The sequence below is a fragment of the Rhopilema esculentum genome, chromosome 9 (genome assembly GCF_057945365.1).
Source record: "Rhopilema esculentum isolate cy_ngs chromosome 9, ASM5794536v1, whole genome shotgun sequence".
Lineage (NCBI taxonomy): Eukaryota > Metazoa > Cnidaria > Scyphozoa > Rhizostomeae > Rhizostomatidae > Rhopilema > Rhopilema esculentum.
In genome coordinates this window covers 390,097-410,122 of record NC_142823.1, presented here as the reverse complement: position 1 = coordinate 410,122, position 20,026 = coordinate 390,097, and the positions used below count along the sequence as shown (strand labels likewise).

Below are 20,026 nucleotides of genomic sequence, written 5' to 3'. Positions count from 1 at the left end.
CCTTGTAAAATTCTTAGATTCAAGAATGTCAATGGTACTTCAAACTTTAGAATGTCTTAAACACCATGAAGCACAGGGAATAGTTAATTGAAACAGTCCCATTTCTCAATTACTTTCAGTTAAGGGCAACGACCAGATTCCCTGTATAGTAAGAAATCTTAACCATATCTATTATGTTGCGGACATACATAAAAAACTATTTCAGTCATTGCTTTGAGTGCATGTTGATCAGAGTTAAGGATAGAAATGGCGTTTTGTGTTTTACTTTTGTCTTTAAACATTGTCAATGGAAAAGGAATGGTTAGGACAGCTTTTTGTCAACAGCGACGTTATTGTTCACAATAACCTATGTCACAAGACGACAAAGCGGGAAGTATATCTGGCCTAACCAAGTCACGAAATTGTTGACCGATGCAAAATGCTGAAACACTTTGTGTGAAACACATTTTAATTCAAGCGATGTTGACAAATTTCCTACGTGCAAAGTACTTCGCACAGGATCAGTTCCCAGCAAACATTTGCATAGGAAGTTGCTTGACAATGGCGAGGTGAAAGAAGAACACTGGTCGCTTGTCAGGAATCTGTCGCTGAAGGGGAAATATACATCCATTTCAAAATTAATAAAAGGAGTTGAAACCTTGATGTAATCTATGTTTGAAACATATGCTTTTACTTTGAAGCTTTTACTTTGAAGCTTTTACTTTGAAGCAAAAAGCTATGCTTTTACTTTGAAGCAGTACACTCTTTTTTTAATGATCAGTAAATTTATGTTCAGGCTTATTGTTGTTAAATGTTTTGGAAAACTGAGGCTGGATTGTTCTCATTTTGTTCTTAAACCTATGGAGTATAAGCAGTGCGATTGCCAGCTTAAGTGTTAAGGCCTCATTTGCCAACAGAGTGCGTGAGAAAACCTTTATTTGCCACCATGGTTGATTGTTCAGAGAGAAAGCACCAACACATCGCTAAAATTCTCGTTTTTGAGATAAAACGTTGTTCGAAATTGCATTTTGCAGTAGCTCAGCTTCAGGTTGTTCTTAATTTGTTCTAAAATTTTGACTTATGGCTCGTGTTCTCACAAAACTGTTCTTTTAAAATAGAGTGTGCGTAATAAAAAACATAGATACAAAATACATGTTCACTTTTCGGTATGAAGCTAATGCGCAACTTGGTGCTGCATGTCCTTGGCCAACTTCTCAATATTTGGCAGAATCGTTGATGTTGAAAGACGCATGTTGCCTTCAAGGTGCTGATCAGTGATAAGAGATCGCAGTCGACTCTTCGCATATTTCATCTTTGAGAAAAGACTTTCGCAAAGATAAGTACTGCCAAACATACAACACATCTTCTTGGCATGTTGCACCAGATCTGGATATGAACCATCATCCTTGACATACTGTTGATAAAACTGGATGATATCAGTTTCTTTGAATTTTCGTTTCAATTGACTGGTACCCAGCAGCTCGATCAACTCCATTTGAAGATTTTCAGGGGCAGCTTCAACTTCGACTTCAAATGGCGAAGCAAACAGCTTGAAGTTTTCGCCTTGACACTGCATATCTTTGAATCGGCCGTTAAACTGCATGAGAAGGTCACCAATGAAAGATGCATACATCAACACATTGACAGGTTGCTGTTCCTGCAAAGTGGGAAAATGAGCCAAGTTTCCTTGATCCAACTGAGTATTCCAAAGGCCTAGCATACGTTGGAACGTCGCCACATGCTCATACATAACATTAACAAATTGACCACGGCCTTGAAGCTTCTTGTTTAGCTTGTTCAAGTGATCAGTAATGTCAACGAGGAACGCTAATCTAGACAAGAAGCTCGGATCACTGGATTCTGGTGCTATCATATTCTTGGCCATCATGAAATCACAAATCTCTTTCCGAAGCTGGTAGACTCGTTGAAGCATTGCTCCTCGACTTAGCCATCTTACCTCAGAAAAGTACAACAAGTCGCCATAATCAGATTCAACTTCCTGCAGTAATTCCTGAAACTGACGAAGATTGAGGCCTCTTGATAGTATGAAGTTCACTGTCTTCACTACAACTTGCATAACCTAAAAAATATGAATTTAATTAGTACAAAAAATGTATGACTTGGTAGGCATTTTCTTCAAGTTATCACCGGACCGTAATAAACTGAACTGAAAACTGCAAATCTGCTAAATTTTTAATTGAAACTTTACCTCTCTCAGTGATGCAGACTTCGCGCATAATGCTTGCTGGTGAATTATACAATGAAACTTCACAAGTTCAGTTTGGATGCCATGTTCCTTCATATGCTTTTCAATTAGAGCAACCACGCCTTTCTTTTTTCCCACCATTGAAGGTGCATCGTCAGTTGTAACACTCACTAATTTATCAAATTGCAAGTCCATGTCTTTGCAACATAGCTTCACTGCTTGAAAAATATCTTCGCCAGTAGTGGTGTCCTTCATTGGAAACAAGCGAGCAAAATCCTCCACAATTTCAAATTCCGAATTCATACCTCGAATAAATATGGCCAGTTGTGCAGTATCTTTCACATCTGTGCTCTCATCCAAAGCAATGGAATAATATTCTAGAATAATATTCAAAAATTTTTCAGAGAATTTTTCACATCTGAAGACATAGCTTCTATCCTCCGTGTTACTGTTCTTGCAGAAAGAGAAATGTCAGAAAACAGTTGTTTCTTTTCCGGGCACACACTGTCAACAACAGCCATCAAGCAATCTTTCACAAACTCTCCATCACTGAAAGGCTTCATGCATTTACCAATAAGTGCACTCACAGCAAAACTATCCCGGGTGTTGCTTTCCTTTTCCCCTGCCCATTTTGTGAATGCTGATTGGCTCTTTTCTAGGTTCTTTTGAAGTTCATTAATTTTATCTTTACGAAGCTGTCCTTTGACTTTTGAGTAAGCCTCGTGTTTCGTTTCAAAGTGCCGTTTGACATTGAATTCTTTCAAAACAGCAACTGTGTCATTACAGATCAGACACAGGCAAACTGGTCTTCCAGCACGCAGCTGACTAACAAAGAAATAATTCTCCGTCCATCGTTGGTTGAAACAGCGATGCTCATCTTCAATTCGTCTTCTTTAAGCGCGCATCATAACAAAAAGCTGAATGGGATGAACAGGTAAAAACAGCTGTACAATGAACAGCGTCTGTCTTGACTTAGCTTAAATTAAAGGCACTGAGTCACAATAAAAGGAGAGGGTATACTCAAACGTCATGATATTCGTGCTGCAATACTATTGGTTGACCTGGAACTGATCACATGAGCTCAACATTTTACTGATTAACAAAACAGTTTCCATCAATAGCAAGTTGTCGACAACAGATGCCGATATCACATAAAACTGCAGCAATCACACTGCAACTCAATACTCAATGGCCCCAAATAGAGAAAGCCTACAGGATGTACCTTGCTTTTGAAAAGCTGTGTTGAAAAGAAGACACTCTTGCATCGGGCCGCACAAAAATGCCCTGCGAGCCGCATGTGGCCTGCGGGTTGCCGACCCCTGCTGTAAGTCATCACATTATCTGGGGGTTTATTAATTCAAAACATTTTTGGATGAGGGTTTATTCAAGAGGGTTGGGGGCCCAAATGAAGACAGGGGATAATAAAAATGTTCTGAACAACATCCTATAACAGGGCTCATGACACAAAAAGGCGGTGGTTGCCATGCCCCCCCTTCTTTTTTGCAAATTAAGTAGTTTTATAGCTTCAGTAAAAGGGGAAAGAAGTCTTGAACCCCTACTTTTGCTAGCCTTGCTCCCCCCCCCCCCCACTTTCAAATTTGTGGTGTGGGCCTTGAATAGATAACTTACAATTCAGTTTTTAGCTTATTTCAGCCACAACTAAGCAGACAAAATCACAAGTGACGATTGCCTCTTACTCCTCCTTAGCACAGAATAGAAATGACCAGAAGGGTCACTCCTGTCCAAACGCTTCAGTGTGAGTTTTTTCGCGCATGCGCCACCAAAACGAGGATGGTGTGTAAAGTTTAGAAGGAAAAGCGAATTTCTTTGGTGCGAACAGTCACGATCCCTATTTTCGAATATAAATTTTTATCTTATTTGCATATACTCCGAAAGGAAATGGAAAAAAGGAAGAAGAAACCAAGAACTGGCTCCATCTGCTCTGCTACGTCATGCAAGAACAATAAGGCAAATTGTCCTGACCTTTCGTTTCATTGATTTACTCTAGATCCGCTACGGTAAGTAACCATTTCAGTACTTATTTTTTCAAGGAAAGGGGGAAATCAGTGTCATCAGAAAGAAATTTATATTTTGAGAATAGGGAACAACTGTAATCGTTAAATTCTTTCCCATTTACAATAGAAAAATAACAGTTGTTTGGCAGACCGGTGCCAGTGCTAGCAGCCCCGGCAACGCCCACCCTGTTTTCAGAATTAGAAAAGTTCAGTACTTTATTAATTTTTAAAAATTGATGCTATCAGGAAGCAAAGAATTTTTACAGAAAAAAGGCCAACTGTTTGCTAACCTTAAAATAAAGGTCAAAGTTTGTCCTGACACAGCAGTACTATGTATTTTTTATAAAAAGTATTTAGCTTCTATGAACTATTTTTTAAACATACAAGTAAGTGCATACAAGTGGCAGCTGGGAGCAGAAAATACAAAAGTTTAGAATAGAAAGCAGATGACTTCATTGCCCAGTTGGATAGATAGGATAATTCATAGGGGTAAGAAATTTTGATTCTCCATTAATCATATTACATGAAAGTTTTTATTTTTTTATCCTCTAAATGGGTATTTTTAAGTACCACACCTTATTTAAAGAGATTGCCAATATGATTTAGAACAACAGAAGAAATCACCATAAGCACCTTTAAAATCTTTCCTCTCAAAATATAACAGTTGAATAAAAAGTAAAAGCAATACGTTATTTTATAATATTTCATGATAATTTTTAATTTATAGATATTTTGCATGATAAATTACTAGAAAACACCTGCTAAAGTACTCTGTTCCTTTTAAAGGTGCAATGAATGGTTACAGGCTGTGGGGCAGGAAAAGCTGATGTCAAAAAAGCCAGCCTTCCTGAACAAATATCACTTTCTTTGTGCTGAACATTTGAGACAAGAGGCATTTCGTGGAGTTGGGAACCAGAGGAGAAGGCTATTTGCTGATGCAAAGTTATTTCTCCACCCCCTTTTGGCCCAGAAGAATCTGGTGACTTATATGGTAAGAAGATTTATATGGTAAAAAGTAACTCTCCTTGTGACGTTTCAAAAGTTTAAAAATCCTTGTGAAGAGAATTTTAAAATTATACTTTTCAGGAATCTGAAAAGTTTATTAAAAAGTAAATTAGAAAAGTGAAATTTTGTTCTATCATGGTCAATATTTTCCTAGAGTTTTGGCATGAAATATTTAATTGTGATAGGGTTGCATTTACTATGTTCAAAAATTGAAACATTTTCTTTATATATATTGCAGGGAAGAGGATTATACAGATGAAGCTTTCACTAGTAATGGCCATATTTTGTTGCTACCCCTTAGATACACATACTAGAAATGCTTTTGTCATTGGGCAATTAAAAACGCATCTCATATTTTACATTTTTATTTCTTTTATCATATTTTTGGAATAAAAATTGATGATCCTCCTGTTGGACAAGATTTAGTGCAAGAAGAAAAATCAAGTGTGCTTAAATCTATTTGAAAAAATTGGGATTTCATTTCGAATATATTACATACAATCAACCCAATTTGGTAAATTAGTAGATATTTTATTACCAAAAAATACATTTACTTCTAATTTTACTACAAGTTGACATTTATTGCTATTTGCCCCTGAGTTGTCATCCTATCAAAGCTTTATATGTTGTCAATTTGTTAAAATTTTTTTCTTCAAAACTTCATTTTCCTTTTTTAAACTTGACTTATAATTTTCAATCCATTAACTGTTTACTTTTCACCAACTAAAAGAAATATAGTTAATATTTGTCAAATAAAACTTTCCATGCTTCAGGTAATGAAATCGATGCAAGTGCTTGTTCAGCAGACAACACTGACCATGCATGTCAGACCCGAAATGAATCAAGTGCTCACACTCCCCATAAAACAAATTAAAGGAGGCTGCTAACAAAAATAACAAAAAAAGGTGCAACTCTCTTCAAAATAAATTGAAGCTGGTTCAAAATAATGTCAAGCAAAGTCAGGCTGAAAAGATGAAAAAGGTCTTTGAGCTTCTAGAAGGCAATATAAGTGCTGCTATTCTAGAATTTCTGAAGACTCAGAAAAAGGCAAGCGTTTTGATAATAAGTTGTAAGGCATACAGATTCTTAGCTCAGCTATTTGATTTGCCTTCCAAACGCACACTTAGCAGAATAGTCTCAACATTTGAATCTGAGGCTGGTTTTTCTGAAAGGTCCCTTTTTGTTTTGAAGCAGAGGGTGGATACTTTGCCAGCTAGAAGAAAAATTTGTGCTCATTTGATGGATGAAGTCTCCCTCAAAAGCAATATTTTTTATGACCAAGCAAAGGATTCCATTATTGGCTGAAAGGCCAATATGAGCTTAAAGGCCAAGAGACTGCTGCTTCCTTCTTTGTAACAAAGAAAGGAAAATTAAAGTAGACACATAATTACAGGCATCAAGTATAGGGGGAAATGGTAGCTGCCAATGTTTCATGGGCACATTTTGTAATTTGAACAACCAAAGAGCTTAAAAAAATTTATGTCAGCAGGGACAATGGCTGGGCAGAAACAAACATACCCAAGCTAACAGAATTTTATATTAGAGAGTTTTTGCCAAGATGCATTGAAAACAAGTCTTAAGAAATATGGTTATATTTTAACTTAACACTAATTGCACATTTTCTAAACAAATTTAAATGCTCTATATATTCCCTATCACAAATTACTGTTTGAACTTATTAGGGGCAAACTGCTAGTATTCAAAAACACGACTTAAACTTTGTAACAACAGCTATTTTGAAAGCTTGGATAACAAATTCTTACAGTTTGATACAACTTATCCTCATTTCCAACCTATCCAACGAATCTGTGGAAGTAATTTTTGCATTAAAACCATTGAAATAATAACAAGTTTTAATTTATGAATGACAAGGATTCAAGGCATCTCTGACCCACAATTTTCAAAATGTCAGCCTCCTTTACTGACAAGAAATTTGAGGAGGCTTTGGAACTGGCATGTAGAAGGTACATGTCAATCGAAAACTGGCATGAAAATTTACATCAAGAGCAGAGAAAGGCATTGCGAAAACAACTTGGAGGAAATTATCTATTTTTCAGTTCTCCCATGGGCTTTGAGAAATCATTGATTTTTCAGATTTTACCGATAATTACTGACATCATTTTAGATCAGCTCCCAGCAACAAGCCCAGTTATTGTAATATCACCATTAAAATCGCTAATGATCGACTAAGTTTCCTTTTTAAATAAGGAGACAGGAATTACGGCCATCGCATTGGCAGACACAAATGAGATGGAAAGGGATGAATTATTTGAACATGTTACTGAAGTTTGTATCTCATTGATTTATGCATCACCTGAAACTTTGCTTTTAATTAAACATTGGAGAACCATAGCATCATCGTCTGCATTTAGAAAAAACTGTGTTGGCTTGATTATTGACGAAGCACACTGTCTTTTTCACTGGTAAGTGGGCCTTTTTCCGTCACATATAATATATGGGACTAGGGAAAGAGCCATGATGGTGGGCTCGATATGAGCTGCTCTTTTAAACATGTTGCTTTGAAATCTGGCAATAACAAAAACCCAATATATTAACTTCAAATGAAAATATTTTTATTATATCAAAATATACAAATAGAAAATTTTCCCAACATCTACACTTACATTTTCAAAAATCCAATCACATCTATGGAACATAAATATTATTCTATTTCAGGGAAACATCATTAGATTCACAAAATCCACCATTTCGACATTGGTATGGAAAACTTGCGGAGTTAAAATCACTTTTACTTGAAAAAGCACCAGTAAGAGATGCTTCAACTGCATGCTGCAAAAACCTTTTTGGTAAAAAAGTTCAATTCGATCAAATATAATTTGCATATTTGAATATGTCAATAAAAATAAAAGCTTAGATGAGATTTTCCTTTATGAGGTTTTACTCTGTAAGTCACATATGAAAAGGGCAGTTATATTTTGCCAAACTAGATAACAGTGCTCTATTTTATTTAGAGCATTTTCAATTTCACTGGGGAAAAATTTGCTTGCCAGTAGTAGATTATTGCCAAGTAAGCGGTTAGTGGACATGTTTCATGCAGAAACCCCAGAAAGTGTATAATCACATGTTATAAATCAGATGGCCAAATCAGAGAATGCTCATTGCACAGTTGCATAGAGGTTTGTATAAAAGTATTCATCTGGGTCATCCAGAGTCAATGGAAGCATGGAGACAGGCCGGCTTGGAAGAGGGGAAGTTCTGCAACATCTTATGTGCTATACAATGGTGCCCTAAGTACATGTTGTGATACCAAAATTAACAATCTTCTACAGCATGAAACGTGCAGAAGAAAAGAAATTGGAAAGCATTTCAATGCATTTTCTACATTGGAGATCCCAAAACATTTATTGTGTTGCCATAACTGTGCTATGGATTGCAACTGCAGTGATCAATGTCTTAAAGGTGACAGCAATTTTATCTTGTTCTCGATTTCTGAGACATATTTCTGTCTGTAGAAATCTGGCGAGGTAAACATGTGGTACAGGTCCTACACCTTTTGTATGAGACTTAAAAGTCTTGTAGAAATGATATCTTGTGGATTCATTTCAAAATCTTGAAAATTCAAGATTTTGAAATGATTCTACAAGATATCAATTGTAGTGATGAGGAATCATCTGAGCAAGTGGAAATAATTCATGAGGATTGGGAAATTTTGCAACATGCCAACCCTTTTAATACCACAACATCCAGTCTACTTGCTTCAGATGAAAGTGATAATGCAGGGTTAACAAGTGACAATGGTGGCAGCTGCAGTATATCAGGCTTTTTGTCATAAGCCTTCGACAAAATACATGAAGAAGAGGACATTGAAATGGAGAACTGAACTTTAATATGAAGCAAACAAAATGATGTGAATGTAACATTATATCATCTTCTGGCTTGATAAATAATAAGAATTTTTCCAAAACTTGATGTGATTTGCTTGGTAAAACATGCCTTTTATTTGTTATGTAAAACAACTTAAAAATGCTTAAATTACTTATAAACATTACTGGTGCACTAAAGGGGTGTCTAAAAAATATGTATGCCCTAAATACCTCAATTTTGGACACCCTGTTTCATTTTGCACGTATTTGAGGTACCACCTCCTCCAAGCCAACATACTTTTTAAGCAATTAAGAATTAAATGAGCCACAAACAATCAGGCACAGTGGAGCATATTTTGAATTTGAGGGGACAGGCTTACGCAGGAATGGAACTAGTAGAGCAGTGGCAAAGTGGGTCTTAGGGCACAGCTCCTGGGATAAAATCTGTTACCATGTGCTTTTAATATACCAAAATGTCCCTCTGTGCCATGTTTCAATTAATGTTTTCATAAGAAAACACTATGAGACATGAGAAAAAGGTAAAGCGTTACTATTTTGTTTAATAGAGTTTGCATGTAGGCTGGGTCTTCATTGTTAGGCAAAAGTTGGCAATTTATGGTTGTGTTATTTGTATTATTTTTCAATACTTTCTACTCTTGACATGTGGTGGTTGGCTAATGGAAAATAGGAAAAAAAATTAAGATCTGCAAAAAAAATTTATGAGGCTGGTCCTCCCTAGCCCTACAGAATCATGACACCTGGTAATTAGTAAGATCAACCCCAAATGAAAACAAATTTATTAAGTAAACCAAAACAGATACGAATTACACAACATGTTTTTTTGTTTTATAAATATAATATGATTATCTTGGACACTTTTTTGCAAAAATTTCTTTTTGTGTTCTTTAATCCTTGTGAACATGGCATGCATGTCAACTCCATCTAAGATACTGTCATTAACATTACAAAGGTCCATATATTTTCGGCCATTCATATGTGTCAATGCATAATTTTCAACAAGCTCGTTAACATTTTTGTACAAATCTGCTTTTTCACAGCGGTCCTTATGTTCTCTTGATCCCTTTTTGAAAAATATTTGCTGGTCAAATCTATCAAGCACATCTTTGTTAACCCTTATTGCCTTTATGTATCTATTCAGACAATGCTGATTGGTTCCACTTGGGCCTAGGCTTTGCATGAGTGTTTCTATCAGCTTGTTGTGATGTTCAAGTGAAAGGTTCAAGGGTATCTTTCCACCTGGTCCATTCTTGTTTTTAAAAAATCTGTTCCATTTAAGCTCATGTGCAGCCTTTGGAGTCAGAAGTGCATTCACCCGACATAGCAAATAAAACGCCTCAAGTGCATAATGAGTGCTTCCTTGCCCATCACAACGTAAATATGGTAGAAAGAATTCCCAGCATCTAACAATTCTTTCTCCGTCACCTTCAATAATAGCATCAAAGAAATTTTGGACGAGCATCCCAAACTCCAACAAAACCAGCTGATAGTTGAGCATATCATCTCTGTTCTCATATATTGCCCCTGAGCATTTAGAGGGTTGCACAGAATGTGTCATTCCATGAGTAGCTTTGTGCTCCCTTCTTGCCTTGCCATCATGTTTGAAGGCTTTGCCACATCCAGAGATACGACACTGGAAATGCTTTGCTTTCTGCTTCTCATGTTCATTTTCAGCCTCAACTTTAATCAAGACTTGTTCCACCTTTTCAGTTCTCAGAATAAACTTGTCAACCATTTCTGACGCCAAAGAGTGAAGATAATTCCTTTGTTCTACTTTAGTTGATCTTTCATTGGGTTCAATCATATGCTGCCGGGGCAAATCATCAATAAATTTTAAAACCAACAGTTTCAATGCTCCAGCAATCACACGTGCCTTGGCTACTAAATTAAGGAACTTCTTTGATTGGTTTACCCCATGTTTAACATTTGTTGACACATTTCTTCGATCAATTAGGTTTCTTTCACAATATAATGTGCATTTATCACTTGCTGATTGTGGATGATAGAATGCCTCATATATGAGCTGCAGAAAGATTCAACACAAAGTTTGATAAATAGATATTTCAGGAACTATACATATATATTATACATTATATGAAAAGCTCTTTTCAAACCTGAAAGAGACTTAGATATACAGGTTTATGTAGCACGATTTGGAGCCTTGCTAAATTTAAATACAGAATGCAGATTTCATTAACTAAATGTATCAAAAGAAAGGTCTTGAGGAAGATATGCAAAATTGGATGGATTAAACAAAGGGTCAGAATAAGTTGTAGTAATGATACTAATAATTTGCAGTTGAGCAGCAGCTGCTGACTGCAACTGAAGTAGCCAACTTTTAATTATCACATTAATAAAGAAGCACAAAAATAAAACTTTAAAAGTTTTGAATTTTGTGTTTATTAGTAATATAATATATATAAATATATATTCGCTGTAAGCTTCTTCAGAATAACTAGCACATACATTTTGATCGTAAAATAAGGAATACGAAACAAAAGAACAAAAGGTAGTACATTTTACAAGCAAGAACAATAATGGCTAATTTAACAACATAATTAGAATTTCTAAGCCCAGCCGGAGGTGAGAAAAGATGGATAAATACAGTACATAAATAAACAATAAAACAAGTGTGTTAGCAGATATAGCATCCAGAATGGCCCAAGAAAAAGTCTGTCTGTCCCAAAAAAATTAGAAACTGGTTAAATAAATACAATAAATATAGAATGCAAAAAATAGAAAAAAAATAGATAGGAAACGTGGAATTATTAAACAGAAGTAGCAAGGAGAAAATAAACAAAAAGGTTTGAAATAAAAATAAATCTGCGTCAACTAATATTAAGGCCCCTTGGTGCGAAAATTTCTAACTTACACTGCCAGAAAATTTCACGTATTCTACCATTCCTATAAAGTCTATCTATAATCGTTACTTTAATATCTTTGAGAAACCCATGATGATCCTTCCCTGCAAAATGCTAGAAAAAATCAGCCTGAGGTTTACCCAAAAAGCCCCTGCTAGACTTAAGATTGCACGCCTTGTAGTTATTAAATGTAAGCCTAGACCGCGTGCAAGTGTACACACTGTACACTTGTACCCCACAGACTTTACATTCCATAAGATACACAGCATTGGACGAATCACAGTTAAACGAAAAATTTACCTTAAATTCCATATCAGTTATGTGACATAGAGACTTGCCACATGGAGTACAATCCTTGTTTTTTGAAACCCCTACCCCCTCACTATTAAGTTTAGCCCTGACTAGTATAACTTCAAGATTTTGACCTTTTGACTTTTCAAGACATTTGACACAGATAAAAGTGGCTTACAGCCATATAATAATGAGCGGTTGGCCAATCAACTTTCGCACAGATAGAGCAGCGCACAGTGGTTTTATGTGAGCAATTTCCAATTCCATTCATGTGCACGCGCTCTGATCAATGTGGCCTAAGTTATTTTTTGATTTGCTGTACTTATGCATTTCAAATGCCTTTAAATGATATCAAAGGTGGCAGGTCGAGCTATTCGTGATCGAGCTACTTTTTGGAAAGTTTTTGAAAGAAAAAAAATGGCATAACTTGCAAACAGTTTTTAAAAGAGAAAAAGTAAGAGAAGAAGGCTCAAGACATTTAGGTTCGGGTTTATGTGATGTGTATGTGTCTACATAGGAACTCTTTAGTCGAATAGAGTTCCTTGAGATCACAGGTGATATGGATACGTCTAACATATCTCTTGAAGGGTATTCTTAGCCACCAAAAAGGACCAAGAAGCAACCAAAAACCACAGAAGAGGCCAAAGAAGTTGCCAAAACAGAGTTGTGAAAGTCATTGGCTGCTTCTCTGAAGCCACAAGCAGCACCAAAACAAAATACAGCAAAGAGTGGGTTATACGAGCGTACAAATTTATTTGGAAAGGTTGTTGCAGATTCACTCCAGCAATATAACCCTGAAGATTGGTCATATCTGAAAAAGAAAGTGATGGAGGTGTTCTACGACTTTAAACAGCAGAAATGAGCCAACTGTTCAAATCACCAAAGTGCACCCTATAACCCGCATCAATTCGAAGGGAATCAGTTCCGACTGGGACCATTCTTTAACATGCTCGCCAATGCTTCGACAAGCCAAAATACACAGTTTGATCCTTTCTCACTTTCGCTATCATCTTCTGATGCTTTGTAGACAATAAAAAAACACATATTGTTAACTAAAAAATGTTTGTTTTTTATTTAGCTTAAAGGGCCACACCAGCCCTAAAATTTTTTCTGAGATTTTTGCATAAATTTAAAAATTGAATAAACCTTTGGTGCAGTCAAACAACGTGGGATTTAGAAGAGCAACGTGTGGCGCTCGACCTGATTTAATACAAAGGAGGGTGGGCGTATAAATCCCACATTGTTTGGTTCAAAGTATGGAAAATAATCTATACCAAACTGCACCAAAGATTTGTTTAATTTTTAAAATATTTGCCAAAACTAGAACGCAATCTCTTTAGGTATTTATAGGAGTTTTCAAAGAGACTAGCAAATGTCGAAGAAAAATCAACTGCATTTTTGAAAACTTAAATATTTTTATGGATAATTCAACAACAACAGTTTTCTTGCAATTGACTGTTGACCAGTGTCGAAAATCATATCAATGGGCAATCAAGGATGGGGAGCGAATAACAAGAAGAAAGGAGAATAGCCTGTCGAGTTGTTACGAGTAGAATTATAGGCGCTGGTGACTTTGTTAAGATGCTCATGCCAACCACTTTTACACGATTCTGGAAAGGTGAGAAACATTGATAATAAAATTCTATTAAAGGGCTAAAGGTGTCCATTGCCTTGTGGGTGGTAAGGTGTGGTACAAGAATGTTTTATATTGATATGATTTTGATAATGGTGAATCTTATCTGGAAAACCATATCGCAAAAAATGATCGTCATACAGTTTTTTAGCAGCTGTTTTAGCTGATTTGTTCTTTGTAGCATACGATTCAGGAAATCTTGTGAAGTGATCCATGATAACTAAGATGTACTCGTAACCACCTTTACTACGTTCTAAATGCACGTCAGCCAATTTATTGATCCATTGTAATCCACTAGCATTCAATTTTGCAGATGAAAGTACATAAGTCAAAGGATTATTATCAGTATAAATAGTAAAATAAGTGCCATAATATAAATAATCGCGAAATATGAATAACAAAACCTTTAGAATCAAGTAACTTAATGGTCTCAATTGTGACTCTAATGCATGCATCAAATGAATTAACCATGATAATGATATCATCAATATAGGCAGAAACAATGAAGCCCTTCTTTCTTAAAAGTGGAAGGGCTGGTTTGAAAAGTATTGTAAATTTTCTTGCAGATAATTAAGCGTTTGAGATAAAACCAGAAAGTATCGTTAATTTTCCAGGAGCATTAACTGCCTTTGTTTTGAATTGCAGTCGTTGATGGCAAGGGATACCTATGGTCAGACGGAACACCATATTTTGAAAAATAGGCTGGTGATTCAATTGAAAATAGGGGATGTAAACCCGCCCTTACCGTGCCTACAAGACTGAATAACATCTTTAGTTTGTAATGTCTTAATTTCATCTTTTATAATGTCCTTTTCATGATTATCAAATGATATTCGGGAAGGGGCATCAGCTTTTTTTGGTGAGGAAACAAAATCAATTTCATGACCTGCTACTGTCTCTAGTGTTTCTAAATAACCGGTGATAGTACTTCAATGTTTGCAGTGCTGAGCAAGGGCACCTAGTCTAAAAATTGTAATTCTTCCAATAAAATAATTGTTCATTCTAGGAATCAAAGAAATGAAGTTATTTATGTTTATCTCCGGTAAGGTCTTTGTTTCTGCTAAAACTAGAACGATTTGTAACCCTTCTTTAAAAAAGAATTCTGGGCACAGGTTTGATTTGGTCTTTGTGAAGAGCCTTGGTGCTGATAAAAATTTCTTTCACGAGATGACTCAAAATAAGATCTTGAAGTTACTGCAAGTCGTTTTGCCTCCTTTTCTCCCTTCAATCATATTTCTAATTCACCACCAAACAGGTGTGTTGAAACCTCATGGGATGATTCACATAAACCTCTTACACCCTTGTTCAAAATGTACTTGATGTTATCTTTTCACATATTTGAAATATTAACATTGGCTTGGCCAATACACTCAATGAGTCAAAGACCTTAAGAAAAACGTTTTTTGTCTCAACTGCCTGATCAAATCACCAAAGTGCACCCTATAACCCGCATCAATTCGAAGGGAATCAGTTCTGACTGGGACCATTCTTTAACATGCTCGCCAATGCTTCGACAAGCCAAAATACACAGTTTGATCCTTTCTCACTTTCAATCATATTTCTAATTCACCACCAAACAGGTGTGTTGAAACCTCATGGGATGATTCACATAAACCTCTTACACCCTTGTTCAAAATGTACTTGATGTTATCTTTTCACATATTTGAAATATTAACATTGGCTTGGCCAATACACTCAATGAGTCAAAGACCTTAAGAAAAACGTTTTTTGTCTCAACTGCCTGATCAAATTTCTCTGCAGAAATTAAATAATCTGCAATAGATGCCATAATGTGACTCGATTTTACAATGGCATGCTGTATTTTGTAAAATATTTCTCCATTACTGCAACAGCATCCTTAAAATGTGCTCATGTTTTTTTGAACTGTTTTTGAACTTGGATTTTCCCACTGAATTTTAAGCTTCTCTGCTAATTTCGCAGAATTATGGGCTTTACCCTTTTTTCTGTGAAGGCCAGATGACCCACTTGACTGCCAGATGAAGTCTGACCCCACAAGCACCTGAATTTTAAGTTGGTCTTGGTCCACAGCAACATCTGAGAACCAAATATACTTTAGGTGGTCATAATTCTGTTTTACAAGCTCAAGGTGCTCGTCCTTGATTTCTGAAATGCAATCTAGAACATAGGCATCAATATAAATCCCCGAACCCTCCTTGTACCCTACATAAGCTTGAGCAGTCTATAGGGTTACCTTCCCCCCCTAATGCCTCACTCCCTGCGCAAGAGTTGACACTTACCACAGGATCACTAGGACTAGGCAACATCACTTCCTTAGTCTTAACAGGTTGGTGCTCTGTTACATGCTCCTTGACCTTATCACAAAGTGAAATGTGATGTTTACCTCTACAATGCTTACAAGAAATCTTACACCAGCATTAAAAGGCTCTGTGGCCCTTTTTTAAACATAAAAAACATCTGCCAAACCTTTTAACGATACTTCTGCGCTCGAAAATGTCCTTCATGGCTCCACAAGAATCTTCCTCGTGATTTGCTAAGCAAAACGAACACTTCTTGTTCACCAAATTGCTGTGAAGTGCTGAAGCAGTTTGCAGTCGATTGTTTCTGGTGCTCATCGATGGCCTAGTTGATTCTCTCACTGCTGCAAAATTATGTCCATGTCCAGCATACTTCCTTGTATAAATGTCTCCACCTCTCGCTTAAGATTTATCAAAAAGTCCTCCATTTCCCATCCTGGATCATTCTTTGCCTCTCTAACCATACTCATTCTTAAACTTTCAGGCAATTTGTCGAGAAGCAAAGATACCACAGTACAGGAATGAGAGCAAGAGTCCACTCCAAGCACTTCAAGGCCGCTGAAGTGAGTCTCGATTGCATCATAAAGACTTTGAAATCGAGGCAAGTCACGCTGACTGTAAATAGGCTTCAAGCTCATCAATTGATGAATATGCGCCCTCTTGATAACAGCTGTTTTGGCAAAACGTTTTTGGAGAAGTGTCTTTGCGGATTCATAATTCGACTCCGTCAGTTTAAATCCAGCCACAACTGACTTTGCAGGCTCTTCCAACAAGTGATGCAAATATGCAAGTTTGTCAACAGCGGCTAGTTCTTTGTTGTCATCCACAGAACTTTTAAAACAGTCCCAAAACTCTTGCCACTCGTAAGACTTCCCGTTAAACTTCTTCATCTCAAGCTTCGGAAGCTGCACTTGAACTCTATGTGTATTTATTGTTACCATCGAATCTCCAGATTTTACTTAATCTCTTCTTTCTTGAGAATGTGTCGTTGTTTGAATGTGTCGGTCATCTTTTCCATCTTCATCAAAAGTTCTTTCATTTTGTGCTGAAACTTGCTAGCGTTTCTAGCTCCTTTCAAACACAGCTCTTGATCGTCATCTGTGCTCAATAGATCAAGAATTTCATTGTCCAATTTCTTCACTCTCTCTAACAGGCCTCCTAACTGTTCCTTCAATACCTTCAATCTACTTTCATCAAAATCTTTCTGAATAAACTCATCTTTCAATTTTCCTGCCACGCACCAAAAAGTCCTGCATTGAATTATTTTCCGTTTAATTTCGCTCATCTCCCTTTCTTACTGACAGTTCGGTTGTCCAAAATGTCACAAATCTTCGCCGGTTCAAATTGAATACTGTGCAGAAACAAAACATTCAAGAGAGGCCATTTTGCAATACTTTTCACTTATCTTAAATTCTTTTACGTCGCAACATCATACTGTCTCAATTCCAACTAACTCAACAAAATCTGTTTACCTTAAAGCTCATTTCCTACGAGCTCATTTCCTATTTTATTTAGCTGCTAGCGAAATCTCTGCAATTTTCTCCTGTTGGTGTCATCACCGGCTTCTCTAATTTTATTAACAAATCACGTTGTTGTACCTCAAAGAACGCTTCTATGTTTCTCTGTTGAAAACTTCTATGTTGAAAGTTCATCCATCTCATAAACTCATTCAGCTCGATGGGTCAGATTTTGTGAATTTCAGACTGTATATCTTCCTTAGACCACTTTTTTTATAAATTGAAGAGAGGACCTCCAATAAATACGACATATTGGTAGCAAACACATTTTCTCTTCCTAAATTCAACTTTTCTCTTCCATGATTCGTCTCAGAATCCGCAGATTAAAAAAAATTCCCCAATTACGATCAACAGATAAAATAAACTCCCCAATTAAAATGTATTAACAATATACGTATTAGTAGATTATGAAAATTGGATGCAATAAACGTGTTAGGGTGTAAAATGAATTAATCTGAGTACTCATTACGTGCACATTATAAACAACCAAGGGTTGTGTTGCTACAAACACTTAAACAAATAAACATAGTTACCTCAGCAGTTGCGAAACAACGATATAGCTGAAATAACTGTTCGCAGAATACTAGGCCATAAGGCTGGTTTTCGTGACAGCTGTCAAACTCGGTGCTTATGCCTAGTGGCTGCTTAAAGTTACATGTGGAGGCTGGTCTGTCCTGGTTGCCTTCGGAAGTTCCAGCAAATCTCCTACTTCTGTAAACTGCATCATTGCACATCTTTTCTGATTTGTTTGAAGAATACTTCTAGGAAAACCTGCAAGAATACAAGGCTCCTTTGGCATCTCAACTACTAACCCACAAGCTTTTCAGGTCTACCCAACTTATACCATGATTGTGTGAAATTTACAAGTTTCCATCTTGGATACACATGCTGTGGACCTCTCCCAAATTTTTATTCACCATATAATACCAGATGCACAACCAGGTGGGCCTGCCTTATCTGCAAGTACCTCTTTCAGAAATCAAGGAAAGGGATATCAAATGTACTGGTAAATAAATATTTAACAATTTAGAATTATCTACTGGCATCATAGCGAACTAATTTTCAAAATATTTTGAAAATATTCAGCCAGGTTACCCAAAACAATTATGACCCCCTCCCCCTCTCCCCACCAACAGTATATCAAAAGAAAACTTACCTGTCTCCGGCTTCTTTCTGTAGGTTTCGATCTCACTTTGGGCTCAAAGATTGTAGGAAAAGTGGTAGTTCCGAGCTGATCTGCTACCAAACTTCTAAGATGAGTATTGAAATCTGCCGGCACAAAATGTTCACAGCAAATGACAGAAAATTTAGAGTCAGACCATTTTGCTCGTTTTTGTTTAACAAAATCTGTCCATCTCTTCCTCCTCTTCTTGGCTTCAGGCCTAACATTGCCAAAATAGGGTATCTTGTGGATCGATATCCCATGTTCATGATCCTTGGCGTTGTTGCAACCATAAACAACGCACCTATCAATCATTTTCTCGAGCAAATGTTAGAAAAAAGAGCCAAATCTGTGGAAAACGCCCTGTACGAACAGTTAACAGTTTGGTTTTCAACCCTTAGCAACAGATTTTCTGTTTGCTGATTCCTGTTGTGAGGTAAGAGATGCTCGTTACCAGTCTTTCACTTCGATGTGGTAATTTTCGGGATTTTTACACAATTGCAACATTTATTCATTATTAATGCCAATTTGACATTAACTAACATTTATACTAGAATCGCAACTCCTCAAACTATAAGTTGATTTTTTAAAAACAAAACACATGTTATTTGCCCTTTAACTTCGACCAAATTCCCTGTTTGGTCGAGGTTAAAGGGTTTGAAGCAAAATATTGAGTTTGAAACTGCTGTATTTACGAAAGTGTTTCTTTTTCGAAACTGTCTGTCTGTCTGTCTGTCTGTCTGTCTGTCTGTCTGTCTGTCTGTCTGTCTGTCTGTCTGTCTGTCTGTCTGTCTGTCTGTCTGTCTGTCTGTCTGTCTGTCTGTCTGTCTGTCTGTCTGTCTGTCTGTCTGTCTGTCTGTCTGTCTGTCTGTCTGTCTGTCTGTCTGTCTGTCTGTCTGTCTGTCTGTCTGTCTGTCTGTCTGTCTGTCTGTCTGTCTGTCTGTCTGTCTGTCTGTCTGTCTGTCTGTCTGTCTGTCTGTCTGTCTGTCTGTCTGTCTGTCTGTCTGTCTGTCTGTCTGTCTGTCTGTCTGTCTGTCTGTCTGTCTGTCTGTCTGTCTGTCTGTCTGTCTGTCTGTCTGTCTGTCTGTCTGTCTGTCTGTCTGTCTGTCTGTCTGTCTGTCTGTCTGTCTGTCTGTCTGTCTGTCTGTCTGTCTGTCTGTCTGTCTGTCTGTCTGTCTGTCTGTCTGTCTGTCTGTCTGTCTGTCTGTCTGTCTGTCTGTCTGTCTGTCTGTCTGTCTG

General features: G+C 36.8%; 2 protein-coding genes across 2 annotated transcripts; both read right to left on the bottom strand.

The window, feature by feature from the left end:
* Positions 1-1,153: 1,153 nt before the first annotated feature.
* Positions 1,154-2,488, bottom strand: LOC148959512 (general transcription factor II-I repeat domain-containing protein 2A-like). The gene is made up of 2 exons (XM_089110046.1): positions 2,189-2,488; positions 1,154-2,059 (listed from the first exon to the last, which is right to left on the bottom strand). Exons 1-2 carry the CDS (start codon positions 2,486-2,488, stop codon positions 1,154-1,156), a joined length of 1,206 nt encoding a protein of 401 aa, XP_088966172.1.
* A 7,340-nt stretch (positions 2,489-9,828) lies between these two features.
* On the bottom strand, positions 9,829-11,949 carry LOC135688833 (uncharacterized). Its single transcript, XM_089110119.1, has 2 exons — positions 11,920-11,949; positions 9,829-11,070 (listed from the first exon to the last, which is right to left on the bottom strand). The coding sequence occupies exons 1-2, from the start codon at positions 11,947-11,949 to the stop codon at positions 9,829-9,831; spliced, it is 1,272 nt and encodes a 423-aa protein (XP_088966245.1).
* Between the last annotated feature and the right edge of the window lie 8,077 nt (positions 11,950-20,026).